The 15604-nt window shown below is 34.0% G+C and overlaps 1 protein-coding gene across 1 annotated transcript in view; it reads right to left on the minus strand.

Annotated features, from left to right (window-relative positions):
- Positions 1-15604, minus strand: part of LOC120535857 (alpha-2-macroglobulin-like protein 1) — a 92694-nt gene that overhangs the window by 74691 nt on the left and 2399 nt on the right. The window contains exons 3-8 of the mRNA XM_039763975.1: positions 13886-14039; positions 8206-8258; positions 7951-7971; positions 5062-5230; positions 1692-1776; positions 1330-1447 (exon numbers count right to left, since the gene is read on the minus strand). Of these exons, the coding sequence (XP_039619909.1) occupies positions 1330-1447; positions 1692-1776; positions 5062-5230; positions 7951-7971; positions 8206-8258; positions 13886-14039 (600 nt within the window). The remainder of the gene's footprint in view (positions 1-1329; positions 1448-1691; positions 1777-5061; positions 5231-7950; positions 7972-8205; positions 8259-13885; positions 14040-15604) is intronic.

Raw genomic sequence — 15604 nt, forward strand, 5'->3', positions numbered from 1 at the left:
ATAGCATCAGTTTTCATACCTGTTTATTACATTTTCCATAAAAGCAAATGCTATAAAATGTAAAACTGTAAAGGTACATTAATACTGTTTATAATAAGTGATCTCAATTTAAGGAGCTTAATAGATAATTAAATGTTGCAGTTTCTCAAATTTTATTCTTATGAAACACAAACAGCATAAATAACAAGTTACCTGTGCTTGTCGCCAAATGTGCAAGTAAATCTTTGAGTTCCATGTCAATATAAGATAAGGAGGCGCATGCCCTATGCATGCATAATTAACCACATGTTGAATGAAAACAGTCCTTAAAAGAACCTGAGAGGGCTGAATATTTTTCAAAAAAACTAAATTTTCTGAAAAACCACAAAAAACAATAATTTCTCAAATAAATCAACATAAAACGACCTTCATATAACATATATGCTGACTACGATTTTGGCATTGCCACTTTGTTTTGATGAGATATATGCTTGTACATCTCTGACTTTGTTCTTTCTGATTAGATCTCACAGAGGCACAGTGGTGCAGAGGTTGGCAATGCTGCCACACCTGTTGAGGTCACCTTTTTGGCCATAATAATCAGTCTAGTATAGTTGGCAGATGTTTCCCTAGCCCTTGGGGCATTTTAAAGATAATTGCACCATTATAATCCAGTCAAATCTAGTTCAGTTAGTCAGTCCCCATTGACTTCAATGCTTTTTGCTATGTTCTGCAATATTCACAAACACTTCCGTGTTTACTCCAAACTCAAGGAGAAGAGAACACTGTAGAGCTCACTCATAACTAGTGAAGAATATAAGAAGTGATGGAAGAAAAAAAATGAACAGAAATGCAGCACATCTTCTCAAACACATCCACTTACTTTTGCCAGAAGATATCTGGGTGAGATCATGAAAAAGGGGTAGGATACGGTAAGCAGCTACTCAAAAGCTGAAAGCTGGGAATGAAGGATGACTTTAAATTTTGTTACCGAGAGTGCATAATCTTCTATATATGTAACACTGACAATTTACTAAACTTTTCATAGCACCTTATTATAATTTCTTACTACAAAGAAATATTTCATTATATTAAACACAAGGCAGAAATAGAAAAGGATGATAGACAGAGACATATATTGATTAGTCCATTTAGAAGAAAATTTGGAAAATTTAATTTCACAGGCAAAAGATGAATATGTAAAAATGAGAATATAATAAAGTAAATGGTGGTATCAGAGTAATCTTACAAGCAGATGATGATTATAAAAAAATTAAGCGCAGTATGGCTCAGATATGATTTTTACTGTGCAAGAAAGACCAAAATTCAAATATCTTATGTTTTACTCACCATAATAATGAACATTTGACAAATATCTCTTTTTTCTCCTCTGGTAAACTGATAATATGAAGTTTTTCGGCAAAAACTCAGTTTCACACTGCCTACAACTGGTTTTCCATATGTGTACCTGAAGAAGGAAAAGTAAAGCTTCTGAAGAACATTTGGATAATTAAAGTTATCAAACAAGACCAAAAGATGTCTTGCAAGTTTACTAAAGCCATCAAATATGAATTGGCTTTGCCAACCTTTAATATCCCATCTAAAGTTTTAGAAAGACTTCATTGCTGTCTACATCTAGTGAACTAAAATTGCTCCAATTTTTACTGAAAAAAACAAAAGGAATGTTTAATTCCCACTTGTGTTTTACTTACTTTCCACAGACCTGAACCTTGAGTTCTGTGTCTTCAATGGTCACAGTTTCTGGTAGTTTAATCACAACTTCATACTTTGGGAGAACTGCATATGAAAACACAAAGATCAGTACTGCTGTTTACAAAGACAAATTAAAACAAAACAAAAATACATGTATGTAAACTGTGAAATATTCTGAAAATTTTTCAAACACCCACATTTAATTAGACAGACAGATCTATCTGTCTATCCATGTAAATTAAGCATTTTAATAAGATAATTTTCTATTTAAAATATTTTCTTAATGCTATGGATTGCTGTAAAACTGAAAGTAAAATGGTTATTTTATTTATTTTGCTATGTTTTTATCATTAGTTTTTAAAAATAAAGTGTGTAACACCCTTTTGTTTTATTAGCTTGATCATTGGCATTGAAGGATTAATAAAATCCCTACAGATTTTATTTATTTATTTTTTCTCCAGCCGTCTGGAGTTTTTTTGTTTTTTCTGTCCCCCCCTGGCCATTGAACCTTACTTTTATTCGATGTTAATTAATGTTGATTTACTTTGTTTTCTTATTGTGTCTTTTATTTTTCTATTCTTTATTATGTAAAGCACTTTGAGCTACTGTTTGTATGAAAATGTGCTATATAAATAAATGTTGTTGTTGTTAAGCAGTAAAGGGTTAGGGTTAGGGTTATGCAATGATTTTTTTTATTTAAACAAAGCATTAAAAAAATCCAATACATGTTAATTGAATGGTAACAACATTAATGTAATTCATGTAAATTTACTGTTTGTAAGCTGTATTTGTATTATTTCTTTTTTCAAAAAACAACAATGTTAACAATAATAACAATAATAATAATCCTCCAACTCTGAGCTGCATAAGAGAAACAGATGTAGCAAAAAAATCAAAAAACCACATGACTTTAGCTTTAGGTTTCAAATGATTTATTCAAAGTCAAAATATGTGTATCCCAACTTGTCTTACTTTAAAACTGGGGTAAATCATCCACTATTGTCCACTACTATCTATGAATTGTTTGATGTTTTTGCTTTTAAAAAGTTCTCTATATTTGGTTTTCCATTTGAAAAACACACAGTGAAAAGTGATATTACATTCTTTACAGAAGGCATGGACACAATAAACATGAATAATGGATCAAAGGTTAAAGATGATTATTTAATTTCAATTGCATTGAGTTTGATTATATATGAACTAGTCGATTTATTATTAAATTAACTTTGCGTGTTTATGCTTTATTGGGCTGTTTTGTTAAAATTTCTTGTTAATAAAGCCACCCATACAGTTGACATTTTCTCCTTCCCAAAAAATGAGGCAATACAGTGGTGCTTTACAAAACTGTCACATTTTTAGAAGTGACCACATCTTTACTCCATGTGTAATTCACATTTTATGACTTAAAACATTGGAGTGACATGTTAGATAATCATATACACATTACTTGAAACATTATTAGTTTTGGTTTCCTAGATTAGCCAGTGGTGAAATGACGTTTCAGAACAAATGTTCAAAATGTCCAATTTCAGTTACTTTACAAATTATTTTTTTAGTACAATTTCTATTGAACCTAGTTAATAGTAGTTGACCAATGTCCTTTTTACTACATTTTATTTATTCAGAATCTATGCATTACAAATTAAGTTGTACAAGTACTTAGTTTCACTGTGTCGCACATTCCCACCAGAGGATCACCTTCTGAGTTTATCAGTGGCAGAGGGTGCAGTCACTAACATCTTTGCCTCTTAAAACAATCCTAGCAGCAAGAAGACGCTTACTGATAGCAATTGACTCTGTCCCTAATGATTAGGGAGTTATAAAAGAACAGATTGGACCCACGTTACGATCATCCCGGAATTTCCAAAGGTAACTCGTTTGACTTCTGTTATGAGAAAACTAATACCTCTGTTTAAGTGTGGTGCAATTTCTGACTATTTATATGTCATCATGCCTTCTTTTTGTTTGCTGTTATATATCCTTGATTAAAAGGGGTGTCCCTGCTGGTTCCCCAACACTTTCTAGGAGTCACAAGTGTCCTTGCAATTATTCACAACTGAAATAAAATTATAGAATTTAAAAGTTCAATCAGATATCTATCAATCCCATATATCACACAAATAGCATTAGCAGTCATAAACAACACCCAAACAACCAAACCCCCAGCCTCAATTGAGAGCTAATTAGTGATATAAAAGAGTCCTACTGTGTAATGCAACCTCATATTATTTAAAACAATAGGAATTCTGCAGAGGGACTGTCATTTAGCACAGCAGACTTATTTTAGAGTAACATTAATGAAATCTTGCCAAATCCTAAAGAAGCTCTGCACAGGTGCAGGTAAGGTGAATAAATAAATTAATTTAAACAAAATAAAAATAAATAAATAAATATATATATTTTTTTTACTATTTTAGGTATTTTAAAATATAGTTTTCCCATTATGCTGTGCATGTGCATCAGGATTCTTCCAGTAGTTGATATGCTATATACTGTATGTGATGTAGACAATAAAAGTAATTTTATCACCAAGTATTCTAAATTTGCCTGAAATAACTTCAAAGACTACTATAAGATGAATTTCAATGATTGTTCATCCTACACTATCTACCAGATACCAGATGCGTGTGTGCTTGTGCGTACATTTCCCCAGACATTTTGCCATTCAATTTGCTGTCGGAAACTGTAGTGTAAACATCTTGTGTGATCTATGCTGCTAATTTTATACTTTTGTGCCTGTTTTGTGTTTTTTTTGTATTATAACAACTTAGTGTTTTCGCCATGGATCCTAAAAAGTGTAGTGAGGAAATAGTGGTACCTTAGCAAAGGGCATGAAAAGGCAAAGAATGGAGACACCAGACCCACCAGAAACACCTGAAGTTATAATTGAAGGTGACTCGCCTTTCAAGCAATAATCTCTCTCGTCGTCCTCCTCCTCCACCTTCCACATGCACCACCATCATTCCTTTTTAAGGTAGATACAGGTTTTTATATTTTAAATTGTATTAATTTACATTTTTATTCAAATATTATTATTATTTGTTAATGTTATACTTAAAATCCAGTATATTTACTGTTAAAATCATTTTGAAAATTCGAGTTCATGGGACCCAGGAACGCATTAATCCAATATCTATTATTTTAAAGGGGAAAAATTGTCTTAAACAATTTGAAAAAATTGACTTGAATAATTTGGAACTCGAGTGGGGCTCTGGAATGGATTAAGTTTGGATTCCAAGGTATCACTGTATCTTCCTTTTTAGCTTAACTCGTTATACAAATATACCCATGCCAAAGCAAGTATTTCAGTCAGTACATACGTGTGTGTATATAAATCTGTATATATATATATATATATATATATCTCACCATATTCTTTTACTTTAAACTTTTCATGAATACTGAACCCCTGTTCCTGCCATGCGGTCACAGTATACATTCCCAGAGGGGCTTCTGAAGTTGTGGGGTAGGATAAGTCCACAATTCCACTGTTGGTAGAAATGTTAAGCCACTGACCAATTCGATTAGAACGGGGATCCTAGAACAAGAGTTAGTGAACCATTTAGTATAAAATTCATGATAAACAGTAAAACTAATAGTTAAATTAGTCAGTTTAGGCCCATGCCTTTACCCATAATTCCTGTCGTAGTTAACTACATGAACTTTACTTAATGAACTAAATTTCACTCTCAAAGTGAAGAGTCTTTCTTAATTGGGTTCCTTTCCTTTAAAGAAAATAGCTTATGTGATGACTCACATTGGTACTTCTTTACATGTACCTGATAATGGTGGCCAATCCTATACTAGCCACTGCTAGTGACATCACTGATCCAAAATACAGTAACAGAAAGTGATTAAAATATTGTATAATAATCATAATGCAAATATAATAGTGTTAGTTATTTTCACATCCTCAAATTTATTAGAGAAACAATCATAGAAGACAAGAAGCAACCGAAAATGGTTTGGCATACTATGTAACAAACCGTCACTGTGATTATATAACACTATCCACCTTCTGTTCTTTCATTGGATTGTCAGTTCATAATTTAATCAGACATAAAATGGATCTAACAGTGTTCTTTACAAAATTTGTAACTGGTTGTTTGGGAATGTTAACTGCATTAGCAACAGTGCTGTGTCATGAAGGCTAAACTATAGTGGACTGGTATCATGTCACATTCAGCATTGAGGCTAATGTCTAACAGGTATGCCTGGAAATAAAGTAGATAGTAGTGCAATCAGACCAAAAACCTCAAATGAGATACTTGCATGGCCAGCACAGCAGGCATTCACCTGAAGTTTTAGAGGTTGAGTTTTCCTTCCATTCGTTAGGAGCAGTAAGACATGTGACAGTGCATCAAGAACATTCCGGCAAACATTGTGTGACCTCTCATTGTTGACCTACTCAGTGCATTTTTCCAACATGATAATGCCCAACCACATATAGCGTCTATCTTTTGGGAATGTTACATGAATTCAGCACCCTATTCTGTCCAGCTGCATTCCTGTTATAGAACCAACTGCTATCTTCAGCACATTTTTTGTGGATCATGCAGTCAGAAAATCATGGGAACCGTCCAAAACACAATAAAACAAAATGTGGTCACCAGCATAATGATAAAAAGTTGGCAAACAAAATACATATGTCCAAAATTATTAGAAATAATCACATAAAAGTAACAAGAATAATCACATCAAGAAATAAATATAATTGTTCTGATTTTAGAAGCAATCCTTATATGAATTCTTATAGTTGTAACTTTTTTCGTAACAATAAATGTAGAAAATGTAAATGAAGCCTCAGCCTTTTGTAGCATTAACACTAAACATGATCCAATGTGTTTTTGGAAAGATTTTAATACATGGATAAAATTCTGGCTGTGCCGTTAAGTTAAACAGGAAATGTCCATCCATTATCGAAACCGCTATAACCTAACTACAGGGTCACGGGGGTCTGCTGGAGCCAGCCCCAGCCAACACAGGGTGCAAGGCAGGAAACAAACCCCGGGCAGGGCACCAGCCCACCACAGTTATCACAAACAGTACCTCATATTTTCATTGTGAATGTTAGCAATTGTTACATCGCCCATGAATTCATTGGTGTTAGGTCATTAAAAATTATAACCTAAGAACATCTTAAAAATATTACATTTGCCCCAAAAAATAGCCCAATACCATACATAGACAAAATGACACACCAGAAAGTGGGTGGTGGTAAGGGTTAGGTATCATCAAAGCCTTTTCCACTCAGAGACATTCCAGAGTGATAGAATGGGTAAATACCATCACACAATGGTCCACCTCTGGAGATTTTACAATGGTAAAGAATATTTACAAGTGCAAACAGCAGTGGAAGGGGTGCCAGATGGATGAAAAATAAGGTAAATAATATCCATCCATCCATTATCTAACCCAATATATCCTAACTACAGAGTCATGGGGGTCTGCTGGAGTCAATCCCAGCCAACACAGGGCACAAGGCAGGAAACAAACTCCAGGCAGGGCGCCAGCCCACTGCAGAGGAAATATGCAAAGATGTTAAAAGTCATAGAGACATCCAATCACATGAACAGCAACAGATGTTCTTAGCATAAACAGTATGATTATCGGCCACATAAAATTAACAACAAGATGGTGCCATGGAGCTGTCAATCTAATTTTAAATACATAAGATATTTTTATTGTTTGATCTATACACTATACATTATAGATGGTAAAACATTTACCTAAGAATCCAGATATTTTATTAAGTCATTACTGAAAATAACTCAAAACTGAGCCTACTATTTTGCCATAGTAAATAAACATTAAATAATTTCAGAACAAACATGTCTTTGAACATTACAAAAAATAAAGAAATATTTTTTTTTAATATAGTGACTTTCTATAGTGGGCATCTTCTTTTACAAGATTATGGGGGCAGGGATTAATAAGATATGTTGGGAAATACAGCATTTTCTTGTGAAATCTGTTTATACATTCTGATATTCTGGTGATTAATGTAACTCACAAGTTCACACATTTGCATGTTTCTATACAGTCAGAACATGGGAAGGTTAATTTACTTGCTCAGGGCCACACAGTGAGTCAGATGTGAGGATTTACTTGGCAACCCTAAGTTTAAGGCTGTTTTTTTTATCATATTACCATACTGCCTTCCTAATACACGTAACATCAGTTTAATAATAACTCAGAATATTTCAAGAGATCATTGATAAGAAATTGTTAAAAGGAAAATCATTTTTTTTAACTTACCACTAGTTCCACAGTTGTGTACTGCAAAACAAAAATGGAATCATTTAATATATAATTTTTAAATCAACCTCATCATACTTTAAATAACTAGTGACATTCAAATATTGTAGTATTCATTTAATACATTGCCTTAAAGTATGATGACAAAAGTAAAAATAAAAAGTTAATTGCTTATACAACAAATGTATTTTATTCAGATTTAACTATTTATTCTTTCTTACCAATAATTAAAAAATATATATGCTTAATTCTTACCTTTTCATTAACAGGTAAAAAATCTTCATTCATTGCAAAAATACGAAATTTAACTGAAACAAAAAAATGTGAGAATTAGTGTAAACTGCCCCAATTCGTGATGTTCAATAGAAACGCAATGATTTTTATCATGAGGTAGAAGCACATAATAGACAAGAATACTTGTGTCAGATATTTAAAATATTAAATTGTGTACTTTAGTTTAAATGTTTTAAGCCTAAATGTTCTCAGTAGTAATTGAATTTTATCATTTGTTACCCTCTAATAGAGGTCCACAGAGAAACCCTAGTAAAAGGTCAAAAATTACAAATCACAGCATATTTGTAATAATTGACCTTGAAACAGTCTAAAACGATAGCCTGCATGTTTGTGTTTGAAATTCATCATTTTAACCTTCTGGCAGTGGCTGCTAGAGGGGCTAGGACCACCATGTAAAAAATCCAAATTTGAAAATATCATATTTGTGATCTGCATCCTGGTAGTAACATAAAACAACTCTCCACATGCCTAGATTACCAATTCCCATTTTTTAAGTTTAATGAAAAAAAGTAAATTTAATCCCTCGTATACCATTGGGGGGTGTACCACTAGTTGTCGGTTGATGTGGCATGAACAAAATCCTTCTGATCATTTTTACTGAAGACACCTTTTGGTTTACTTTTTCAGGGTATACAAAATATGCATAACTAGACATCAAGACGAGTCAAATGACATAACATAAATGGGAGTTTTCTCATACCGGTGAGACAGGAGGTGCCAAGCAAAGAAAAAACTGAAGATTTCAAAGAATTCATATGTAATTCTTATAAACACAAAAATAAAAACAAATAAAGAATAACTGCATCTATTTGTTATATTCAAGAATAACAGGGTCTGTTAATATGTTTATCTCTCTGTTTTACCTATACAATTATTCCTGTATTGTCACATATTGTGGTGTCACAGTCTATTCCTTCAGCATCAGTAATGAGGCAAAAGCCTACAATGGATGGAATGCCAGTCCATCACAGGGCACGTTCATACTGGTTTAGCCAGCCTAACAATGGGACAGTGGGACATGGCAGAAATCCTGAAGTGCCTTGGAAAAATCTGCTTAGTACCCACTGTACCACTAGGTCACCTTTTAATTGCATATTATATTGTACTAGGGGAGCAAGCCCCCCTGGAGCTTTCGGTGCCCAACCCCCCCAGTGGGGGCCAGAATATTAGTAAAATCTGTAAATGTACAAAAGAAAAATGATTATTTATTGGAGTCAAAATCAGAAAATTCTATAAATATGTAAAAGAAAAAATAATTATTATTTAATGGAGTAAACCCCATGAAATGAGAATAAAATATTTACTCGCTTACCGATTAGAGTATTCCCGTTAAAATGAGGTCCACTATGCTCGATGAGTATTTTTAAGAGAATAAATAAACGATCCATTCATTTTAACTGACATTCCAATAGATAAAAAAAAAAAACATTTTAAAAAATGACTCATTTATGACTGATTCCACTTAAATTCATGGTCATTCATGAATTTCCACAGAATACTGGAATTAAATTTTGCATATCTATAATGTGAAATATTTTCATTGACATGTTTGGTCTTAATGTCATGGTGAACCTTTTTGGATAATGATGGGTAACTCTTTAGGTACTACAAAATGCAACTATTACTCATTTACTGTTATGTAACAAGACTTTAACACTGGCTCATTTGGGTCTTCATAACACTTATAAAGCACCAGTAAAGGGTTTATTCATCTCTGCAATACGGCCTAGTAACTAAACTTCACTTTGTAGTGATCTGAGGTGGCTTAACTGAGACACATTTCTCTTGACATTACATATTTAGCAGTAAGACCTTTGAATCATTCATATTAAGTCATTTTTACCATCATGTCAATATATGAAACTGCACAGAGATAAATGTCCTATCAACTGATGTTTTATAAGTATTATGAAGACTAAATGAAATATTTGTTAAGATCTTGTTACATAAGAATAAACAAGTAATAGGTGTATTTTTGCAGTACCTAAACTAAACGGTTAACCATAAAACAAATGATGTTTCGCTTCAATGTGAAATTTGTGTCACTGACACAAGAAAGGTATTTATTTCCTGGATAGAAGTGTCACTTAACAGACATTTTCTTCAGTCAATAGACATGTGTGATGGGGATTGTACTGGTAAGATGATACCTGCTTTGGCAATTATGAAACAGGAAAGGGCAGATGCTTTGTAACGGCGGGAGGAGGGCAAGCGGTTTTCCATATCCATTATCCAACCCGCTATACCCCAACCACAGGGTCACGGAGGTCTGCTGCAGCCAGTCCCAGCCAAAACAGGGCGCAAGGCAAGAACAAACCCTGGGCGGGGTGCCAGCCCACTGCAGGGCGCACACACACACCAAGCACCCACTAGGAACAATTTAGCATCACCAATGCATCTAACCTGCCTGTCTTTGGACTGTGGGAGGAAACCAGAGTACCCGGAGGAAACCCACGCAGACACTGGGAGAACATGCAAACTCAACGCAGGGAGGACACAGGAAGCAAACCTGGGTCTCCTAACTGCGAGGCAGCAGCGCTACCCACTGCGCCACAGTGCTGCAGCTTCCCATATGTTTTTAAAAATCCCACTGTACCTCTGTGGTGATATGAATGAGAAGTGTAAATGAATTGACTTTATTGATGGCAGGTGATTACTTGCTTTATGCCACTGCATAAAAATAAACATGAAAGTGTGACAGATGTTAATGGAGCAATTTTTCCTGTTTTCTACTCCCAAAAAAACCTTAAACTCCCCAAAAATCTTTTAATGAGTTTCACAAATTGTGAAATCACCACAGAAATAAATCTTTGCTTTACTATTATAAAACTTCATGCAAATCAAAATTTTCCTGCTTTGTTCATCGCTATCTTTGCTTTTTCTTTTCAGAAGTCTACACTCTACCATAAACTCCTGATTGATGGCGTACTTCTGTCCTTCTGACAGATTCTCCTATCTCAGAAGCGGAGCTCTGAATTTCTGTTATAGCCACTGTTTGGTTCCTGGTCACCTCCATTTCCAAGACCTTTCTTGTCTGGTTACTCATATTGGCCATATGGAAAACTCTAGGAAGAGTCCTGGTGGATCCAAACTTCTTCCAATTTCCAATTTTTGAGGCCACTGTGTTCCTGGTAACACTCAAAGCTTTAGAAATGGTTGTATGCCCTTGATCTATGCCTCAGCACAATTTTATTGTGGAGGTCTATAGGGAGTTCCTTGGACTTCATGATTTTTGTCCTGATATGCAGTGTGAATTGTGGAAACTTATTTTTACACATGAATGTGCCTTTCTAAACAATTCTGAATCAATTAGATATGTAACAGGTGGTCTCCAGTCAATGTCCATGAACGTGTCTATGAAAGGACCACACAATGAAGAGCACAGCTCAACAGCCATATTAAGAATGGCATGCAGCCTGTTCTGAAGAAAGCTGACCAAAAATGATGCCTTAACTAGAGACATTTTAAGTAACAAACAAGTCTGTGTGGCACCTGAAACAACATATCAGCATTTATCTGATTGTATGGTTGAAAATATTCACTTGTACTTTGCACATTGTTCATATTTTTGAATATTATCATGTAACTTAACTTCTGCTTGTCTATTACTACACATAATTGCCTGAGGTTACAAATGTAGATAGGAAGGATGGGAGAAGCTATATATGGTACTACAAAGTACAAAAGGGGAAAGTAGAATAATATAGAACTTTACTGATACAAAACACTTGATAACATCTTAAGGTCTCTGAGAAGGTAGGCAGTAGCACCCCGAATAGAGAGGAAGCACTGTTCTATATTCTACTTCTCCTTTCCCATCCATAGTTCAGGAGCTTGCCAGCCAGAGGACAAGTGACCACATTTCCGTTTCCACTGTAAGGCCACACCCCTTTAGGGGTTCCAAAATATAAGTGGACCACCCATCAGAAGATGGCATTCAGTAAGGAACTTAACTTGGAGTAGCTCAGAGTGACTCATCCAAGTTCATCCTTTGTTTGGCATCCCTTTGATGCCAACGTATTTTGCACCTACAAGTGCACTTTATTTTTACTTGTTTATTCCACCCAACATTAAACAGATATTTTACCAAATGGTTCCCCAGTCTTTATTTGTCTAACAATCTATTTTTTGACTGTAGTTAAGTCATGACTATATATGACTCTTGAATATAGTATATGTGAGGTGAGTTATTGTGAGAAAATGGATATGCATTTCTTAGAGCTTTCTCTTACGTTGTGAATTGGTTTAAGTGAGTTAGGCTTTATGCTTCTGTTCTGTTCTATTGACATTTTTCTGGTTTTATTTCCAGTCTAGGATGCTTTATGTGTGAGCTCTTTAATATAAGTACATTTTCAGTTCTTTCTGTTTTTCTTTCACAATACATACCATTCTGTCAGGAAAAAAGGTAAATCTATACTTGCATTTTTGTGCATATATGCTTTATTGGCGTCCAGTGTAGAAGAGAAGTAAAGCCAAACTATGTATCTGCTACTCGTTTAAAGAGTGAATTAATCAACTTTAATTACAGATTTTGTTGCTTCCTATAATTATATGTCAATATATTTTTCTGTTTTGTATTTCATCCTGTTTGCTTTGTATATCAAATACAAAATAATCTGGTACCTAGTTCCATTATATAAGTTTCCTAATTATTTCCCGAACATTCTGAAATGTTTTTTATTTTATATGTTTTAAAAAGAGTAGCCGCACAAATGCTAAAACTGGATAATTCTTAGGTGGGCAGTTGATTTCCTCCAGTTAGTTAAATATTAAATGCTTCATTAGTTGTATTTTTGGTGGCTTGATTACTGGAATACTGAGCGCAGTTATATTTATCTTTAATAGTAAAAAGGGCACAATGGTTACTACTACTTGATTGCAGCTCCACAGACCCAAACTTCATTATTATGCAAGTGAATTTTGTGTCAGCATAGAATCTTCCATAATACACTGGTCTTCTTCAACATGATATAAAAATGTAGGTATGGGCAATAGGCAATTCTTACTTTTGGACTGTTGGTATGTGCGAAACAAACAAAGTGTTATTATTGATAGTCTGGTATATTGTTTGCAGTTGACTCTCCCACTTTACTGGAATAAGCAGGTTCAGAAAAAGAATGAAGGTATGAATACCGTGGATATGTGATCGAATGGTTTGAACTGTACCTCTCAGTTTTATGGTTGTTCTTAGTATTAGGGTGTTGTACCGTGTTCGCCATTATGAATGTAGTGAAAAGTCAAGCAAAATGACACCTTTTATTGGATAACTAAAAAAATTACAATATGCAAGCTTTCGAGGTAACTCGGGCCCCTTCTTCAGGCAACATGTAATCAGTGGTTGTACTTATTAAACTTATTAAACAATTGCTGTACTTATAAAATTTCATTGACACTCCAAAACTATTCCTTGAATTAATAGACATATTATTACTTATTCAACTACTTACATGGAAAATTATAGTTTAAACTTTTATTGTGTTGTTTTTTTCAGGCAAACTGAATTTTGAGAAATTTGAACAGACCACATACTTTTTTCACAGTGCATAAGTATTTAAGAGTTCTTAATATACAGTAAGTATAGTCATAAACAAATATTATACCAAGAAAATTAATAAATCCTTTAAATGAACAAGACAAGTACCTGTTTGTCCTGGTTTATAGATGGGCTTGTCTGTCTGTATGAAGGTCATTGACCGTATTGGGGTAATAAGTACTTTTTTCTTGTTCTCAACTTCAAAGCTCTTGCCACTCAGTCTCACCTCAATATGTCCAACAAATTCATTGCTCATTGGGACCTTTTAAATCAAAAGCATAAATCATGAAAAGAGTTATGTAAGTTATGACAATTTCCAGGGGAGCAAAAGATGCCATCATTTAAATGAAATTTGCTCCAAAGAAAATGGTCAAAAAATAATTTATAAGCACTTTTTTTTAAGTTAACTTGCATCTCAACACACAGTTGTGCTTTTTCAGTGGTCAGATAACACTTATTCATCACTAACCCCTAATTTATAACAAAGTTACATGTCACCATAGTGTATGTGCTCATCCATCTAATTCACTCCAACTCTTGTTCATGTTTAAACACAAGTGGGAACAAAAACTGGCAGCTCTGGTTGTTTTTGAAAAGTCTTTTATGGTGTTGTGAATTAGACAATCGGTATTCTTAAACTGCAGGTATTATTTTAAAAGCAACCTTCAGTCTGCCTGGATTACATGTGTTTTGCTCAGCTGGAGTGCGATGACCTGTAAATAAACTCTGGGATGTTACACACACAGTGCTGTGAAAACCCTGTGAAGAAGTTTTAATTCTATGTATGTTGTGTATTTTCCTGTTTTATGTTCAATAAATCTAAGTACAGTTTGTTTCATTGTTATCAACATTATACTCTTAGATTAGAATGACCAGATAGTTTTTAACGTAAATGCTAGCTGAGAGTAGTTCCTTTCTAAAAGTAACTGAAGAATAAAAAAAACATTCTTGATGAAATAAATGGCTTGCACATATTTTTAGGATAAAAGCCTCTGGGACTTGCTGTCGATCATCAAAGTAGTTAATCAATTTTTAATTTGTAGCACCACTAGGTACAAGCTGCACATGGTCTTTTGGTATAAAGAATGGTTCATTTGAGAGACAACAGAGATATCAGAGAGAACTCTGTCCCCCTGCCATTCATGCATAAACCCAACTGCTGAATCTTAAAGCCACCCAGGATGAATACTGCTCTGACACAGATGTTTCCTTTGATATTAGCCTTTAATATTCAGATCTGTAAGGAAAGTATTATTCAGTAAGATTTTTGACTTTGGTTTAAGGATGTAGGGCTTTACCTCCAGACATTACTATTATTCATTATTTTTTATCATTTATTTCACTATTCTGTTCTTAATAGATAATATGTTGCTTTTAATTTTCTATTCTTTCTCTGTACTTCTTGAGTGATTGAAGTAATAAAACCAGGGCACTGGGCACACTCAAAAAAAGTGGCTTGAAATGTGTGTATGCAACTTTCCACACAAATTTCAGGATTTACTGTATAAAACTTTATGAAAGGATGTTTGTATATTTCTGGTCACTCTTACCCATCCATATACACAATTTTGGAGAAACAGGGAAATGACAACATCCTTGATTAAGTACAGAAATGCAGCCAAACCAGCTAAATGATGACTTGTGTAGTATAACAATTTATGTCACTGAGCAGTTTTTATAACTACATTGATGTGAAAAACATATTAACCTTAAAAGTGATGAATATGATCTATAAACTCTATTTTGGTTACGTTTCAGGAGGGCCAAAACTGCAAATTGACACTGAAGAACTTTTTTGTTAATAAGGGCTACCTGTTGTCAGTTCTC

This window comes from Polypterus senegalus, chromosome 9 (assembly GCF_016835505.1).
Source record: "Polypterus senegalus isolate Bchr_013 chromosome 9, ASM1683550v1, whole genome shotgun sequence".
NCBI classification, from domain to species: Eukaryota; Metazoa; Chordata; class Cladistia; order Polypteriformes; family Polypteridae; genus Polypterus; species Polypterus senegalus.